Source organism: Trematomus bernacchii, unplaced genomic scaffold (genome assembly GCF_902827165.1).
Source record: "Trematomus bernacchii unplaced genomic scaffold, fTreBer1.1, whole genome shotgun sequence".
In the NCBI taxonomy this organism is placed as follows: Eukaryota; Metazoa; Chordata; class Actinopteri; order Perciformes; family Nototheniidae; genus Trematomus; species Trematomus bernacchii.
This window is the reverse complement of record NW_022987641.1, coordinates 1,846,583-1,865,815: the sequence shown is the minus strand read 5'-3', so window position 1 is coordinate 1,865,815 and position 19,233 is coordinate 1,846,583. Positions and strand designations below refer to the sequence as shown.

General features: G+C 39.0%; 1 protein-coding gene across 2 annotated transcripts in view; it reads left to right on the top strand.

Annotated features, from left to right (window-relative positions):
- The first annotated feature begins 5,222 nt into the window (after positions 1 to 5,222).
- chchd3a (coiled-coil-helix-coiled-coil-helix domain containing 3a) overlaps positions 5,223 to 19,233 on the top strand; it is a 61,405-nt gene continuing 47,394 nt past the window's right edge. The window contains exons 1-4 of one of the 2 annotated variants that reach the window (XM_034133610.1): positions 5,223 to 5,448; positions 6,383 to 6,694; positions 7,217 to 7,307; positions 13,873 to 13,966. In XM_034133610.1, the coding sequence (XP_033989501.1) occupies positions 5,368 to 5,448; positions 6,383 to 6,694; positions 7,217 to 7,307; positions 13,873 to 13,966 (578 nt within the window). In that variant the 5' untranslated portion in view covers positions 5,223 to 5,367. Of the gene's footprint in view, positions 5,449 to 6,382; positions 7,308 to 13,872; positions 13,967 to 19,233 lie in introns of both variants that reach the window. The other variant, XM_034133609.1, reaches the window with a different exon arrangement.

The window sequence follows — 19,233 nt, the reverse complement described above, 5'->3', positions numbered from 1 at the left end:
CACAAGCGCGAGTTAAGGAAGGAATTCTGGGAGTTGTAGTATGAACATGAAAGTAGGTCTGCCTGCAGTGTTGCTCATTTTCTCTGACTTCGGATTTGGTCACCATCACATTTTTAATAACTATTATATTTTTATATAACTATCATATATATTCTAGATAAGCTGTTTCTTTATTTGAAAAAGGTAAAGCCATTTACCTTAACAATTTATAGTAATAGTTCTATCTTTTTAGGTCTATTGTTTTATAGTAAAAATGTTGCTTGAGACAAAACAGCCATTTAATAATAACATTATCATTTTAGATTATTAAAAAGTGCATGTTTGATCTCAGTCAACACGGATCTCCAAAGATGAATAAAAAGGCACATCCAGTAGGTTGTGCACAGTTGTGCAGATACTGATCCTATAGTTGATGTGTTGTGATGCAGCATAAGATTATTACTTGTGCTTTATGTTTATATTTTAAGTTTTTCCTTTGCATTACAAATATCACAATAGAAAACAGTTTTCTTTACAACAATTTCAATCCAGTCCTCATGAGACTGATAAGGGAAAGGCTGAGCAGAGAAGAAAGGAGATAGACAGTGTGTCAGAGAGTTAATAGCTTCCCCCATTTAGAACATATAGTGCCGGATTTGGCAGGAGTCTTTGCTCTGTATCTTTGACAATCTCTGCTGTACCAATGAGAATGGGAGAGGGCATTGATTCGGGACCAAAGGGGGTCGATTCCCAGGGGCCTGGGCCCTGATTGATGCACTGGTGGACTGAGGAGATAACATTGTGGGCGATCTTTGTGTCTATTGCCAAACAAAAAGAAACAATCGCTGTGTCATTCGGGAGCCACAGTTTTTCTTCTGAAGGTGCGTAGCTTCCCAGGTCCAAGTTTAATTTTCAAGTTCTTATCACCTCTCGCTGCAGCCCAGGTCCCATCAGTCCAACTAATCTACAGAGCTTCTTTTCTCCAATAATGCAGCACCAAGGTTATTTCTTTCAGCTTGATGTGTGTTTGGAAAGTAAGTGATTACTTTGACTGACTGACCTGTGTGTGGATTAACTACAAGGGCAATAAGGTCTTTGTAGGACATGCCTTTGTGATCTGTGTATATAGATCTAAATGCAAATGTTGCATATCAATTAGTGTGTCCTTCATCAGAGGTTCAGTAAAAAAATATATAGGAGGTGATGTTATGCAAAAAACAGCTCAATTGTTAAACTTTAAAAGTTCAAATACATAATTAGTGAATAGGGTTCTTTAAGAAACAGAAGTTGTTATTAATTAATGTAAGAGTACAGTATGTCAATAAGCAAAACAATGCATATAAGCAGGTGTATTCTTGGTTCTGCTGGTCATTCAATAATTAATATCCTTGGACTTGGGGATCTATTTTGATGTATTTCTTTGTTGTAATAGCTTTGATAATTATTAACAGAAAATAAGAAGTATTTTTCTTTTATCCAATGACACCCCATGGATATTTATAATAAAATGTCATCCCTTGGTGATTAGGAAGTATGTACTTCTTTACTTGTTTCCATGGAAATGTGGTTAGGGAAACAGAAAAACACTGCATCTATTATATGCCCTGCGGATTTTTCACATAATCTTGAATTGGATCAAACAACACATTGGTCTCATATCTCCAACTTGATGCACTACCAACAAAAGGGCCTCAAACTCATTTTATACTTTAGGTTTTTGACCAATTTATTTTCCAGACACTCTTCATTCATCTCATATATTTGTAAGGTAGAGCACACAATTTTACAAAGATGACAGCGAGGTATTATATAAAGTAAAGATGTATGGATATCTAATTGACATCACAAGACAAAGCGCAGAAATATTGCCAAAAAGCAATAAAAGTACACAAAGGTTGGGAAGATAAAACAAGATAAACAAATAAATAATAGATTTTGGGGGATTTGGTAAACAGCCAAATCCGGCAGATGAGGTCTGGATTATCTTCTTGGATAATCTAGGAGTTGCTATGAAGTAGCGGGTTTTGAAATAAATAATTGCAACAAATCCATGTTCAGTAATGCTGCAAATTATATTCACATCATCAGACATGTCTAGGCGGCAGTAAGATAAGAGAAAAATACCACTGAACATGCAGGAAAACCTACAGTAGTTCTCTCTCCCCTGCAGACAATCATGAAATAAATATAACCAATAGATTTACTTGATCTCCAGCAGCATGCTTAGTATCAAAGTTGCGAGTCAGTCTTGATAATAATCATGTTTATTATAATAATTCTGTCAGAAACAACAACCTTTAACCACTGTCCCATAAGCACTTTATTTAATACCGCCTGAGGCATTCGAGAGCGTGCCCTCAGGGTATTACTGCATGTTCTAATTCTTTATTATGTAATCTGTTCATCACAGACTTGTTGTAGAGATGGGGCAGTCCCCTTGGGGAAATCTGTCCATGACAATATGACAAGAGTTAAACCATTTGAATACCTATTATCTCGGGGGAGCACAGAAAATGAAAAAGCAATGAAACCTCGGGATCTGCATGTTTTTCAATGTGTTGCGTGATGGTATGTATACACCGTAACTTATAGTCCGTCTAAATTGACTTTGAATCATGGCTCCAGGGCATGATCCTGCCCTGCATACCTGCTTATTACCTTCCAAACGTTTACCTTCTTTGTGTTTTCAGTTTTTTAATAACCACTTCATTTCATCTGTTGTGCTTTCAATCCTTTCTTTCTTTATTGTTAGCTTTCTTTTCCAATTAGTTCAGATGACCTTGATGTGTGTCTTCTTCAACATACAGCCCAGTCAGCCATACTGGTAAAGAGTTTTAAATTAAAAACATCTATTTTTTCAAGATGTATATTGTGCATTCCAATGTGAGTCATATGACATTTTTCACTTCGACAAATTCTTAAAAAAGATTGTCATTGATTTATTACTTGCACAGTATCGCAAATATAGACAATGCAGAAAACGTGAAACACAAATATCAGCAGAAAGGAGCATAATCAAAAATATATATTAGATTAGTTTGTGTGTGTGTGTATGACTTATCAAGTTAAGAGTATGATTCTCATGAAATGTCATCCCTTATAATATCCTCTCTCCTTGAGGCAGATCAAATTTCCAGCAGCAATGTAATGTCGCAAGGCTCAGGGCTGTATGAGTTTTTGGATATGATATGGTAAAAGAAAATGAAAAACCAACAATAATGTAATGGTATAGCAATGCTTGGAGTCTGTCTAAACTCTAGACTCTAGTCTTGTTTTGTTTTTTTAATAACAATTTAAATAAATAATAATTGATGTTCAGTATAAAAAACTGAACAGGTTCTCTGATGGAGGTCCAGGCTTCTCCCTCTTGCTCAACTCTAATGTACATATTTACTTCAGTGTTTTATTCACCATTCTTTGAAATGTCTTTCTTGTCCACTGGTCATCCTGGTTGAGGTTTTCACTTTGTTGGATCGCCTAATCTTCTCACACTTTCAAATAGTTCAAAAATGATTCTCATGACTGTTTTGTGTCATATCATCAAATTGCCTTCAAGCCTTTTCTGCTTTGTTCCTGCATGCTCCCCTCTATTATGTTTCATTTATCTTCTGTGTTTGATTATCTTCCTGCTTGCCTTGCTCCCTTTGGATTTGTGTCTGTTTTGACTGGCTGCCTGTTGCTGAATAAGCCTCCTTGCTGGCAAGTAAATCCCTGTTTTATTACATTAGTTCTACTTCATGGGTCTAAGAACTGTCCACACCTGTGGTGCTGACTGCAGGATTTATTTTGTATTTCCCCATCCTCTCTACTGGGAGCAGAAGGCAGATTTAGAAAATGAATAGCAATACCCAGACACATGTCATGGAAAATGAAATCAACAACTATTGTTGTTCACACATTAATTCCCAGGATTAAATAACTCTGCTGTATATATAACAAAGATACACCATGGGAGAAATATCACTAAAGTGTTGACTGTTAGAGAAAAATCTAAGAAAGTAAGGAAACACAAGGATGGTGAGCAGCAGAGACATATCCCATACAAAATGGTTTAAACATAATGTCATTATGATGAATGGAAAATACTAGTTAGAGCAGTGCAGAGAAATCATCAATTGAAGGCAGACAGCAGGATAGTAAAAGTGTCTATAAACTTCAGTGGAATTGGATTGCATGACAAGTCAAAGGGTTGCAAAATGCTGTTGTTCATTACATCAGGAACAATGACCACTGATTAATGTAAATGAAATTGAAAATAATGCCAGGAGGACCACAAAATTAACCCTCTGCTAAGCCAGCTCTGAACTAAAGGGTCTGAGTCAGAACATGCACATTTAACGTGTGTATTTCAATATGTACTCATTGTGTCTTGGTTTTCCCTGCCATTCGGAATTTTTAAATCTATCTGACGGCATAGTTATATCAATCCTATATCCCATCTTCTTTTCTCCGTGAATGTCTTACTCTGTATTGCTCAGACCAGCGTTTGTGTTGAGTTCAAGTTCTTACTTCATTATTTATGATATTATGTCTTCCTATAAGTCTTCTCACACCTTAAAACAGCTTAAATAATGATACATTTTCCTGGTGGTAGCCATTATGTAAAACATTTAAATTAATTTTAATTCCATTTAATCAACATTACTAACACCATTATGCAAATAGGCTTTATTTTAAGAAGTTTAAGGCAAGTTATTCACAAGTGTATTCATATTCATATTCATAGGGCTGGATACTGAACACTCAAGACTTACTGAGGTCAGAGCAAATTGCCAACAAAAAAGGGGGTGGGGATATGTTTTTTTATTCAGCAACCCGAAAGCTATGAAAAGTCTAATCATCAGGAGCAATGTATTCAGAAGACGTACATAATCCTATTCTTACATCTTAGAAATATTGATGTTTGTAAAATATTTGTATAATAAATATAAATTGATGAAAAATGTTGTTTTAGTGCAATATAGGTTCTGTGTCTCACAATATTGTAGCCTACTTTAGTGATAGATGGACATATATTACTTACAAATATTCTCACAATTTGCCAAGAAAATATAATAACTGTATTCGTTGGAAGAAAGTGCTATTTAAACTTCCATTTTTAACAGTGACTATATTGAAAATGTTGTTAGTACAAGTGGTGCTGTCAGTGGAAAAGAGAAAGCTCTCTCACTCCCACACTACCGCTAAAAAACCCAATGACAGTCACTGATGTTAGGATGACGACGCTTCTGTCCAATCAACTTGCTCGTTCTTCGAGCACGTCATGCTACGGAAGTGCAGACTTGCCGAAACAGTGGCGTGTGGGCCCTAGCAGGCTATACTTAGCTATAACAAAAGTACACTTTAACATTTAGGCATTACATGTAGATAACTGACATTTAACGAAAAATGGGAGCAAACAACAGTACCCGGCGCGTGTCATTTGAGTCGGACGAGAATGAGAATGTGTCGGTGGTGAAGGGCATACGGGTAAGTGACAGTATACATTACATTACATGGTTAGTGTTGACTAAACAGGTGCTTCTTGACTGCCTTAAAGCAATACCTGTTAATACAATGATGTAATTAAGTTATTAGGTTATAGAGTAAGTAACTATCAAGGTGCTCTATGGATTGTAGCAGCTATGCTACGCTGATATTGCGAGCAACCTGACTTCCATTCACTCTTGAGTGCTAAACAGTACGTTATTATAAAGTGGATAAGGAGGATACAATGTAACAATATATAGTTTATAGCCGCTACAGTGTCTGTGAGACAGAAAGCTCTTCAATGTCATTTTGGTAATGTTGACGTTGACGTCACTAGCCTCGTGCTCTTCTGTCAGTTACTCAATGTATGAATGAATCTTACATTTTGTTGTATATTATGTTATTCTTGAGTTGTAAAGGATGCATGTGAATGAAGTGACTAATAGCTTGTACTTAGGTCAGCTGAAGTTAAATACAGATTGAGAGGCTTTAGTCGATTAGTTAAGACTTCAGTTGTCATTGCTCTGTCTATTATTACTTTGTAGGACAATTGTGGCTATTGTTATCTTTCAGCAAGGTCTTATCCTGTTTATACTAATGGTGTTATGTTCTTTTAAACACATGAAAACAAAACTTTGTCTTCTCCACAATGTATAGTTTACTAAAGGAACATTTTGGGGAAATACCCTTACTGCTACTGAGTCTGACAATATGATCTAATTTAGCATAAATACTGAAAGCAATAGTCACCTTTAAAGCACACACAATGCTACGTTTAGTCTTTCAATTTGAAAGAAAACAAACATGTAAACGTGACATGGTGTGGGTTTTACTGGAAGTTAAGTAAGAGCATTCACTTTATATAATCACTATAGGGCTATCTTTAAATGCATCACATTGTTCCACTGAAACTTCTTTCACTCTTGCATTGCAGCTTTCTGAGAATGTCATCAACCGTATGAGGGAACCTGAAGCTCCACCTAAAGCTCCACCTAAAGCTCAACCTAAAGCTCCACCTAAAGTCCTGCCTGCTCCCTCTTCACCACCTTCTATGACACCTACCATCACTCCTTCTCCTTTCATACGTCCAGTGCCTCCCATCTTTGACCACATCACCCCATTGCCTCCTCTCCCTTCCCTTGTAGAACCTGTTGCACCTCCTCCAGCTCCATCTGCCACAGAGACTGTGGCTGCACCTCCACCTCCTCCACCTCCTCCACCTCCTGCTAAAACACCTACAGAACAGGTAGCAGCACCCACCATAATTGACATGGTGCTCCCAACTTCATCTGTCCCTGCTCCTGCTTTTGAGCCTGTGGCGGCAACTCCTGCTTTTGAGCCTGTGGTGGCACCTCCTCCTCCTGCACCTGCTGCTGCTGTTGTTGTTGAGCCAGTCATTTTGCCTCCTGCTACTCCCATTGCTACCCAGATTCTTGCTCCATGCCCTGCTCCAGCCGAAGTGGAAGTGATCACTCCACTTGCTCCTCCTAACCTTTCAATCGAATCTTCTCCCTCTGCCATAAATGAATCCATTGCTATTTGTCCTTCATTAATTGAAGCCATTGCTGCTCCATCTGTAGCCATAGCACCTCCTCCTCCTGTCAAGACAGAGCCCACCATAGCTCCCCCTGTTCCCGAACTGGAACCCCTCTCTTCCCCTCCTGTTTCTGAGCCTGTCACTATCTTGCCGCAGACAGCTGAGCCATTCGCTGCACCTCCTCTGCCTGAGTTTACTGCTCCTTGTGAACCAGTTGCACCTCCTCCTCAGCCCCCAGTGGAGCCAGCATCTCCTGTCCCTGAGCCAGTGGTAGTACCTGAGGTGATCTCAATCCCACCACCTCCTGCTGCTGCACCACCCGGTGAGTTTTTCCCCCAGTATGCTACAAATAAAGGGTTTGTCGTATATTTCACAAACACATTTTGAATAAGGAAATAAGTTCATGTCTTCAGAGCATATGTTGGTCAGTTAAATAGTGTTTGTAGCGGCCAAATAAAACAGAAAATGTAACTCAAAATGAACTGCCGCTGGGGCACCAGTAAGCAAATCTTATGGAAATCATCCGATGTCCAGGCAAGAACATTGTCTTTGTGCATTTATTTAGTAGAATCACAATAATCAAACATACATAGAACAATGGTTTCACCTGCGGCTTCTGCTGTGTTTTCCCTGGTAAAAAACATTTGCCTCTAATGGTGCGCCAATCCCATAACCACCTGTGTCCAATATATACATTATCACCAGGTGCCTCAATCACCCAGTGCCCAAAGCTGCCTTCAAAATAAAAGCACAAAGGATTACATTTACTAAAATAACTAAACTATATAATTATAAATGTTTACTATAAGCAAAAACACCAGGAAAAAAAAGGTTTCACTTTTAAATAATATTAAATCAATGTATAGCTCCAACAATGTTGATTTAGACTGCATGATATTCTGGTAGTTTTATGTCGTAATTTTATGAAAAAGTTAATCTAACCAAGATTACAGTAGAATGAAAGAAGGAGTTGTTTTGTGAGGATTAACTAAATGCTTTCTGAATTGTTTTAAGCTTTTCAGATTTAATACTCTTTTCTATTACAATGTTTTAACTGGATTTGTGCAATCATTTTTAACCAGGGAGGCGACTACACTCTCTTGTTTTTTCAAACAAGAGACAGGAGTGAATGCTCAAAAACTGAAGGAATTAATTGTTCTTTGTAATGGCTAATTTCTCCTGAATGCTTTTTCAGCATAGTGGTTAATTAGAATGCGAAGGTTATGAGGGAATAAGCTTTCTAAGGCTTTAAGTCCAGTTAATGATGTTTATTGTGGGGGTGTTTACTTGTAGCCATGCACCTTAACCTTTTGTCTCCAACTTTTCTTGCATATTGTATTTTCGTTGTCCTTATTTAAATAAATGGATTTCATAGAAGCCTTGGTCATGTTATGATTAATTGCCATTCCCAAACTGTTAATGAAATGATGAATTCATTAGTTTTTTTGTTAATGTTAATACATTTATTCTTTAATTAGTGGCCCTCAATTCTGCCTCTTCATTGTGGAGCTCAACCTGTCAAAATGACCCTACTTCTTCCTGCAGTTTGTTCATCTAGGCTAAACACAGCAGTAGTGGTTATTTTATCTGAACACTGAACAACAGAAAACGTTAAGGTGAGTTAATGATTATTGTGCCAGATAATGCTGATAGTCAATTCATATAATACATTAATAATACAATCAAAAGATGTGAGATCTGGTGTAGATGTACTGTAGCAGGTCAGTTTGATTCACTTGTGGCAAGCTTTCTTTCATTTCCCCCTAGTAATATTATTAGTTTTTCATTTTCATTTTCAAATAATTTAGGGTGACTATTATAGAATTTTGGGAAGACTTCTTCTCTTGAGGTAAAGTTTTTAGTCTTAATAGTATGTGTGCTTGCTCCTTATCTCTTGACATATCCAACAGAGGACGTCTAAATGTTACCTGTTCATTGCACTATTCATAATGGGGCGTGGGCGCTGGTTCTTAAGAAGGTGGTCTGCAGGGTGTGGGCAGGCCTCCCCATCCTTGACTGTGCTCAATCAGCAAGGTAATTAAAAAAAGACCAACTTATGCCACGCCACACTGACTCCAGTGATTAAAACGACACCTCCGCAGTTTCTCACAACAAACCACCAGGCCTCATTAAGGGAAGGAGGTGGACGCGTGGACGTGTGTGAGTGCGTGTTAAACTTTAATTTGGCCGTAGTGTTTCTGTGATATGACACCGAATTTTGTGGGAGCCCCCAGCCTTCTTGTTTGGGCACATTAGTAACACAATTTGGACAGTTAATAGAATTTATTCCTGTAAATTCCACAAAAAAACCTTCTTTGTCGGTCCATTTTCCATTAGCTCTGTGGGCATGAGCTAATGCCCACAGAGCTAATGGAAAAAAAGTTTGTTCCCATGTTGAATTCAATTATTCCTCTATTGTTTGCACTAATCAGTTTCTCAGATTAAAAGATAAAGCAACATTTAATTTCAATTGTTGTGACCAGAAGTTTGTTAAGTGTAGTTATTATGGAAAACTGCCAGATGCGTTCACAGCACAACCGTTTTCATGAAAGATATCACTAACCGACTTATCTATCTGTATGTTGTCTGTTTCTGGAAATTAACAGTTAATTTGCAAATATGCTGTACACACAAAAAGATTGAGTAGAGAAGTTATTATTATTATTTTTTCACCAGTTATTAAAAGATTGAAGAATGGGATAAAAATATATAGAAACAGCGTTAAGGATTGTGATTGAATGGATGTACTTTTTATGTTTCTGCATAGTGACCATTGTTGCCGTTTTTAATGGCTGTCAGGCAGTGGCCCTTATTTCAATATTTACAGTATCCCTCAACAATCATGTCGGTTGACATTTAGTCCTCTCCTTTCTTCGCAAGGTCACCCCGCGGTGTAATGTGTAACAACCTCACCTAGTATTATAAAGGAGAAGGAAAAAGTCAACTTGGACGATTGATCAAGCTTGCTCTTTTTAAAGAAGTAAAAAAAAAAAAAAGGTAGGATGATTGTGAATCTCGTTAAAAAGTTGCAAAGTTCAGCCCAATTCTGAAAGGGTACGACCTTAATGAGGCAGACATTGATTATGTGTGTCCACGAGAGTTGAGTATCGAGTGAGGCTCTCAGCAGGTCGACTGTCTCTAAATCATGGGCCTGACTCAGTATGTGTGCTGATTACATAGTCAAGGTTGAACCTCCTACACCTTCTCCAATGTGTTATAAATATTCATATGCCAGAGCCCACACACTGCGCTGGACTAATAGCCTGCTTAAATGTCTCCCTGGTGCGAAAAAGGGACAGGCAGAGAAAAACAATAGGAGAAATGTGGATGACTTAGTGTATGTGCATAAATGTGAGTTTGAAATATATCACTCTCCTTTTGAAACTGACTTTTATTGTTATCTTCTTCAAATGTGAACTGATCAGTTGGGTCATTGTTCATCACATGAGATTGAATTAACAGGAAAGAGTCTGGATAAAAGAAAAGATATCAGAAACGGCACCTGCCTGGCAGGGCTGCAGCTTGCTCTTGGCGCTTTTCTTTTCTATGTTCTCTCCTATGTGAGCATTGTGAAAGGTGCGCGGTGACTCCAGGAAGCGCGAGCTAGAAACGTGAGGAAGTGGTAATGTTACAGATTATGCCCTCCACGCGGGTCCTGGGGTTAATGAAACTTCTGATGAGAAACGCAATTTGCCTTCGTCTATTATCTCCACTGCCAATAGCCTGTGCTTCACCGCCTCCCCTACTCCTCTATGGGTTTTTCCACAGGGTTTAGTGATTGGTGGAAACGGAAACGAGGGGGACACGTCTAAAAAGATGATGAGTTTTTAATCTTTTTAACATTTACATGTCCTACTCAGCAGTGACACTGGCCCTGTCGATCTGGAATTGTCTCTGACCCAACCAGCCTCCCTCAAGGACCCCAGACGGTGTTTATCATATCAGAACCTGTTCTCCAGGTGACCCTGCGGGCCTTCTAGCTATCTGAAGCCTCTCTCTGCAGAGCTGGAGAGTATGCAGTGATAAATGAGGAGTTGCTGAGGCTTGTCTGAACTTAGAGGACATTTAGAATGTTACTTTTCGTAGTGTACTGCTCAGAGGGATCTTTTTTTAATGCAAGTGTGAGATATTATAAAGGGCAGTTGATACAGAAATGCCAGCCCTACCCGATAGTTACTTCATAATGGCAGGATTTGACCTCTGATTTAAAGGGTCACTTTAGTTTGGTGCCCAGTACTGTGTATTCATTTACTGTACAAATCTCTGGAGGGAAAAGTGAGTAATCGAGGTTTCTTTATCATAAAGATTACGAGATATTTAGTTTCTAGATACATAGTGGACAGACAACATTATTCTCACCAGTTTCATCATGGCAATAGGCAGCTTGTTTTTTCAGTACATCGACATTGTTGTTGTGAGTTGGAAGAAAGGGAAAATATTCGGCTCTGATTATGTTGTCACATTTGTTGAAGTTATCACACAAATATGATAACCAGAGTAGATAGCTAGACTGATAAAGCAAAACAATACAATATTCATGCAGTACATTGTGTATTCTCTTATCTCCAGGAGACAGTTCTCTTGCTAAAATGCCTTACTGAAGTACATATTTCACGTCTAAATGCCAGCGTGTTATTTCTGTAGACGGACGACAATCATAGCATATCATTGGATGTTTTCATATCACCCTGATGTCAGAAGCATTATTACTTGTTATTTGACGGACACCTTTCGGCAGGGTTCTGGTCCTACAGGTTGTCTTTCTGTCGTAGTTCTTAACAGAGTTGTAATTATACTCTCCTCTGCAGATGGATCAATGGAGATTCTGAGTGCTGTCAGACATGATGGATATTATTTTCCCACACTCTGGACAGTTAGGTGACAGCAGTGTCTGTCTTTGAGGAGACACTGCAGCAAAAAGTTGTCTACTGTCAATCACCGCCTCTGTTTGCGCGAGTGTTTCTTCTGAAGCCCTGTCATCCTAAACCTCCCTCTACCTGCTGCTTTTCTTTCTCTAAGACGTACCAAAGTGTTGTCATGCTGTGAGTTCTTCTTATGTGTGGTTTGCTGCAGAGACGAAAAGGCTACAGAGGTTGTAATTCAGAGCAAGGATTAAATGAACTGTATTCTAAGAGCAAATTGTTAACAGTGTGGGTGTGACTGAGCTGCAGGAGGAGGCAGGAAACTCAAATAAACAGAAAGTGGAGGATGAAATGTTTGCTAATGAGCTGAGCGTTTACTCTGTCTCCTTGACACCGGTTGCATTAACTGCAGCCATCTCCTGGTAACTAGTTTCCATTAGTTCACCAGTATCACTGACTTGTTCTTTACTTCAAGCACGGAAGACAATACAAATCGTTTTATATATTTCTGTTTTCCCCTGAAATGTTTGACAGTTGAGTTTAAATGTTATGTAATTAATTTCTTCAATTATAAATGGATCTTTTATTTTAGTCGTCACAAAGAGCAGAATACATCAGTGGCACTTTCAGGACATGCAAGCACCCATAAAGGAAACTATTTTTTGCTACTACCGGTGCTTCAATAATTTGAAGCCAAGCATTTTAGACGCAATTGTTTTTTTCCTTTCCTTAGAAGAGATTTGTTTGGTGGGATTCTGTCCTTCTGTCCACAAGGTATCTGAAAAGCCTTTTGGTAAAGATGTCCAATATAACTGGGTCTTTGGGCAATGTGATATTTCAAACATTTAATTAGAAGATGATGTTGATCTGGATTTGGGGATTGTAGACAATGAGTTTGATCTTTTTAAGTCAAAACAATTAAGCTGAATTAGATGGTCTTGATTTCAAGTCTGCCCAAAAAAAAACTAATTTAACTTCACAATAATCTAAAGTTGAACAATTGATAATTTGTTGACGTTTGTTTGTCTTTGTACACTTTCTATTTGTGATACTGAATTCTAAGAATGTATGTAATGTAAAGCACTGTATAACACCACATGGAGTCCTGAACAAAAAAAACCCAGAGCACCCCCACACCTTTAGTTGAATCACAAAATAGGCACATTAACTAAAGTATAAGGTAATTTGCTATAAAACTAAGAAAGAAATGTCATTGCATATTTCAGGTCTTATTGTTGATCTGATTTAACTGGCATTAGGTTTTTGTGTGCGCGTGTCCACCGGCCTGTTGTTACCACATGTAACCAGGTAATAATAGACCTTGACAATAGGGATTATCCTATCTAACTAATGCAGCGGGGGAGTCATCTTGACACACACAGACACTCCCTCCATTACTGCAGTGTCGCAGCACACCGCATGGCACTTCTGTCTTCAGAGCACGTTTTGGCCTGGCATCTTTACTTTCATGCTTAATTACCTGCCAAGATAGAGCGGTGGAGACATGGAAATCATACATGTATGATGTCCCTGACATGAATATTATGTAGATAGATTGGTGCGCTGCTGTGATATGAGGAGGTTTGTGCTTCTTTTGTGTCAGTGTGTGTTTGTGTGCGTTTAAGCACTCTAGAAATATTTCTCTTTGTCAGTCATACAGCATGGTGGTTGAGATTTCTATCACACCTTGCGTTACTCAGAGAAAGCACAGAGTGGACACTATATAAACTAGGATTTTATCAAAATTCAGCAATGTTACAACAACTAACAACAAATATTCAATATGGATTAAATCAGTGGTTGATTCAATTTTTGTGTGTGACAAATAGACCTGTCATTACTCGTTAAAATGAAATAACACATTTTCGGATGAACAGACTGTTCAAAAAGTACTTATCTGTTTCACTTTTCAGACAGTATAACTCAGTGTTCCAACAGACACAATATTTCTGTAAGCAAATCACAGTTATTTGCCTAAGATCCTCTGTTTCTAACTCTCTCTCTCCCTTCTCTTTGCGTCCCCAGTTGATGAAGTGGCCCTGAGGAAGACCATCACTGATGAGCTGCACAAAGACATGGAGCAGGATCGGGCCAAGGCAGAGCAAGAGCTGCAAGCCTGGTTAGACACAAACACACAGACACACAAACACATGCACTGTTTTGCTGTGGAATGGTTAATGGTCTTGTTTATGACCTTCAACAAAAGCATATGGTGTTGCAAGGCATTTTACTTATTCCAGAAGTAAATTGATTGCCATCATTTGTTTTCTGGAGTTGAAATTAACATTCCTGGGTTTCCTGAAAGTCAAACCCTCTGCTGTTCTCTGTGTGGTGTGCGTTTCTCTCTCTTTCTCTTCTCTCTGCCCTACCTCCCTTCTTTGGATCATGATAGATCGCGTCAGGGTACTGCACCAAGTGTCAACTCCTCTTGCAGGATTTCATTAGAAACATATGACAATTTCCCGCTTTCATTAATAGTCAAAAAGGTCAGCACCATTCCTTCCGATTCCCCACTGTGTTTCCGATCCACCCCACTTCCGAAGCGCATCAGCACTTTTTCCTCTCTCCATCTCTGCTTCTTATACCCTTCTCCGGATCAATTAATCATGCCTGAGAGAGGAGGGCGCTATCCTGAGGTAATTTCCTGGGTGTTGAGTGGGTGATCCATTAGCCCTGCCTGATGAAGAAACACACTGTTCATGTAAAGAGCATATTCCACCTCTCCTCTCTTCCATTGTTCTCTTTTCTTTTTGACCCTAAAGAAGCAGGTGCGCATGCCAAAATGTCCGATAATCGTGTTGCGCCCCCCCTTGTTAATGTTAATGTGGTTTTGAGAAATCATTTGTCTATAGATTTTTTTATCCTGGCTATTTTGTTTGTGTGATGTAACTGCTTCCTGCAGCTCACTTATTGTCTGTTCAGAGCAGTAAGTGCCTCAAAATTACACCCTCCTTGCAATTAATTGAAATTATTGTCGCTCTCAAGCTCTCAAATTTAGTTTGTGCTTGTTACGGGTTGCTTTTTCACTAAAGAAGACTTAACTGAACATGAAATGGTCAATAAGCAATCATCAGCTTGCCAGCACTGTGTGTGGAGGCATATTAATATCAGTTTTAAAGTGGCCTTGTGTACTGTTTGTTTTTTCTCTTGCACATTTTGACAGAATATAGTCAAATCAAATGCAAGCCTTTTACACGGCTTGCATTTGAGAGTTTCATTATAAATACAAAGTGTATCCATTATGTTAGACACACATGAGACTGACAACGTGCCTGAAATGCCTCCTGTGTAACCACTGCTACACCTTCCGGGGGCGTGCTTTATGGTATTCATATTAAGTAAAGTAAAACACATGGACAGTGGAAGTCATAAGCTTAGACACTTTATCACTTCATCCAAATCCCTATTAATATGAGCTGAGCCACAATTACATTTGTCATTTTGAGATTTAGCATTACACAGCAAACTAACATGACCTTTCTGCTCAAGCTCCAACACACCAACATACATTAGGACTCAAAATGTCTTCAACTTCTTTCTTTTACCACCTGCAATTTAACTTTTCTCTTAATTTGTCGTCATTGCAGATAAAGGTGACTGGGGCTCCCTTTTAATTGAAATAGATGAGAGGAACAGAGTGCCTTTCTTCTTGTGTGGGCTGTCAAACAATAATTAAATTGCAATGGTATTTCACCCCACAGTGAAGCAGTCATTGCAGGCAGGTTGTGGAAGGCAAGGTGATAATGGTTTTTACTTTGTTGGAAGACTCAGGAAGATAACTGGGGGACTGTTGCTGTAAAAAGTAAGAGTTCAAAATAATTTGAGTGTTCTAAAGCTCAGGTAACAAGACTGCACCGTGCCTCACATGATGCAAAACCCTGCAGTGAAAGTGCTTCACAGCTTGAACACAATGAAATAAAAGGATTTGTGAACCCCCAGGTCATTGGGGCGAAAACAGAGACACACATGAGATGCATGAGGCCAAAATGTTAAGGTCATGTTCAACACAAAACATGAATTATTTATGCATGTTATTTTACAATAGAAAATTATTTGTTAACTTGAAAAGCAGTAAAATGGAGGTTACTGCCAGAGTAAGGCCATTAGAACTCTATGAGGCAACCAAACACATCACATTTGACTCGCATCTTATTATTTCCACACTATCTTATGCAATATTGCTGCGTAGAGTGCACAGAACAAGGGGATTTCAAGCAATAGTGGTGTTTTTAGATTATGGCAGTATTTCTTCTGTCTGGCTTTAGGGCTACAAATGAACTCCAGGAGATCTGGCTTTGCATGTTTTGCTCTGGGAAGAGTGAAGTAAAGGCTCTGTGAGGAGTTCATTTGGGTGCAGCCTAAACTCATTTGTAGCAAGGAGCGGCTGCAGGGAGCAGATTTGCCTCTGCCTCTTCTCTGTGAGTCATCAGAGCAGAACGACTCAGAGGAAAGGATGAGAGAAGGAGGGATGATGGGGGGGGCTCTTACACCAACCTGTCTCTTCTTCTTTAACATACCATCTCCTCCTGTGTCACCTCTCCATCCAGTTTTTCTCCCTGGGTTTCCTCCACCCTTTCCTTCCCTGTCATTTCCCCCTTCTATTACCCAACATTTCCTGTATTACTCCAACCATCTCTTTTCTCTGTTTCTCAATCAGACTTTTTTATTTCTCATTCTATTTTTTCCCTCCAATCCATGTCTTCCTCCTACCTCCCTCTCTCTCTCTCAATCTATCCCATGCATGAGTATCCAACTCTAACACTTAAAGGTTAGTTGTTGTTCTGAAACTTCTACCCATTATTTCGGCATGTAGTCAAGCAGCTTGTGTTGGCGATATAATTGCGTGTCAGACTTTTGAGTGAGAATGCTGACCTTCTCCCAGAGCTTCTGTCTTACCATCCACCAGCCAGCCTGTTACATTTCTCATTGCCCCCAGGTACTGTAACAACTGCAAAAACATTATATACTTTAGACACAATCTTAACCAGAGTAAAAATAAAAATGATAATCACAATGACTACTCAGGTTACTCATACAAATCATCATCATAATAATAATAATGGCAATGCTTAAAATAACAATAATTTAATTGAAAGTGTTTAACAAGAAAATACATAGTACAATTACAAAGGAATCACCATAGCAATGACCTAATGCAAACACACAATCAACCTGCTGTAAAACAGCATCTGTGAGATCAACCACCCCAAACAACATAGCTATCACCTACACATAGAACCATAGACAGCTAAATACTAGCAACCATAGTTGGTTAAAGTATAAACCCAATTCAATTCATTTTATTTACAAACGGTTAAGAAATACAAGTACAATCACAAGGCATAATGGAGATATGTGAAATGGGACATCCCATTATCTACCCAAGCTTAAGAAAAGGGGCTCAGACATTTAACATAATATATTTACAATATATATTATTGTAGCATCAGCTATTGCACATTTGGTAACACCTTAGCAACCAAGCAAAAGCTGTGAGCAACCACCTGGAAACAACTATTGCAACAACAGTTATTTGTGCCATGTGTACAAACAAGCAACCACCCAGCCATAGCATATTAACTACACTAAATACCATATATGCTTAATGTGTTTTACAATAACCATCATGCACACAAACACACATGAAACCTTCGAGCCCCCAGGCTTCAGCAGTGAGAATATGTTACACATCGTGCATTCTTGTGTGCTGCCTTCTTGTCTTGGGATGTTTGTGCTGTAATTTTGTGCCTGCATAAGTAGATTTAACGCCCAACAACTTTTTTTTCCATTTGATGCTTCTGGCTTCATGTAAACCTCTTCATATCGATGAACAGTCATGAACTGTAAATATACTGTTTTAAGAAATATCAGATTTTTTACTGTAGCCTTCTGCTGACCTATTCAGTAGAACATTTATGGTTATTGACTCCGTCCAATCTCCTAGCAAATATACCATCTTTGTTTTGTCTATACCTCGAGCTGGTCTAATACAGAACAGATGGAATCAGTTGGAGGCAGTTCAATACAAACTTCAAGTCAATTCTATTATAATCACAGTGTTTAAGCACCATAAGACACTCTGGTAGCTGTACAGAATGATAACCATCAGGCCTATGAATGTATTCCCCATCAAGTAGATGGACTTTGTGCTCTGCCTCTTTTAGTGTTGAATGGCTTTAGGTTGGGAGTTTGAGCTTTGTGCACTAGGTACGATATTAGAAGTGACAACAGCAGAGGTTAGAGTGACAATCATTTTCTCTTTCGACGGTGTGCTTGATCGTCGCACTAAGAACATTACGGTTATCTCTTCATGCTTGTGGGCGAAGTAGAGGGGGAGTACAAAATGGCTTTTATGTTCCTTCTGCAGAATGGGAGCTCTTCTAAATGAATCTTATCATCGCACAGTTCTTTGTTTCCCATACACTTAATTAAAACTGTGTCCCAGCATTTCAGAGCACCCACAGTCGGATGGTGTGTGTTTATGTGCACGTGTGTGAGAGAGAGTGCTTAGCTCCATAAAATATTCATAGGCAGCATTCAGCTACATTATTCCCAACATCAATATTGCATTGGGCCTTTAAATGCCTTTGTTTCAAGGCACTTGGAGTCTGCACTGATTTGCTGGTGGGTCAGAATACATCCAGACAGGCAGACCTTATTGAGACGCATCTCGTGTGGATGACAGGTAGACAACAGGACGCATTAATGAGGGCAGAGCTGAGCAACAGACCGAAGGTAGAGAGGTAACGGAGGGGAAGGAAGAAGGCATGCATTTGTGATTTCTGTTATTGTTATATTTCTGCAAAGGCAATGATATTTGAAAGGATTCTCTGTGGAGTAACAGGTGATGACGACCCTCATGGATTTGTACCACCTGTTGCAGGGTTGCTCGTTATGAACATTTTCTTTCAGTACGTGTGCTGTTGGAAACACACACATGCACACGCACACGCACACACACAGAAAGATTACCCTGACTATGGTCACTTCAGTTGCAGCATCTCAGCTACTCATCCTATACATGTTTCATATAACCGGCCACAGATCTAATCTCTTTCAGGTTTATTAAGTACTACTCAAAAAAATAACAGAAATGTTCCCGAGTACTTCTGTTCATGGTCATTTCCTGAATAGTCAGTCACTTTTCTTGGTAGACCGACACAGCCTGGCCCGCTCGTACTCAACTCCTTTTCGAATTAATGCCGCCTCACCGGTTTTATCTTTCCATCTTTCCGTTTGTAAGGCTTGATTCACTGAGCCTTCAAAACACACAGGTTACTGGGCCAAAAATATCCTCTCTCTCTCTCTCTCCAGGTCCAGGCCAAGCATCATCCACTTACCCTCCCAAAACATGATCTTTTTTTCTGCTGTCTTTTTCTTCTCTGT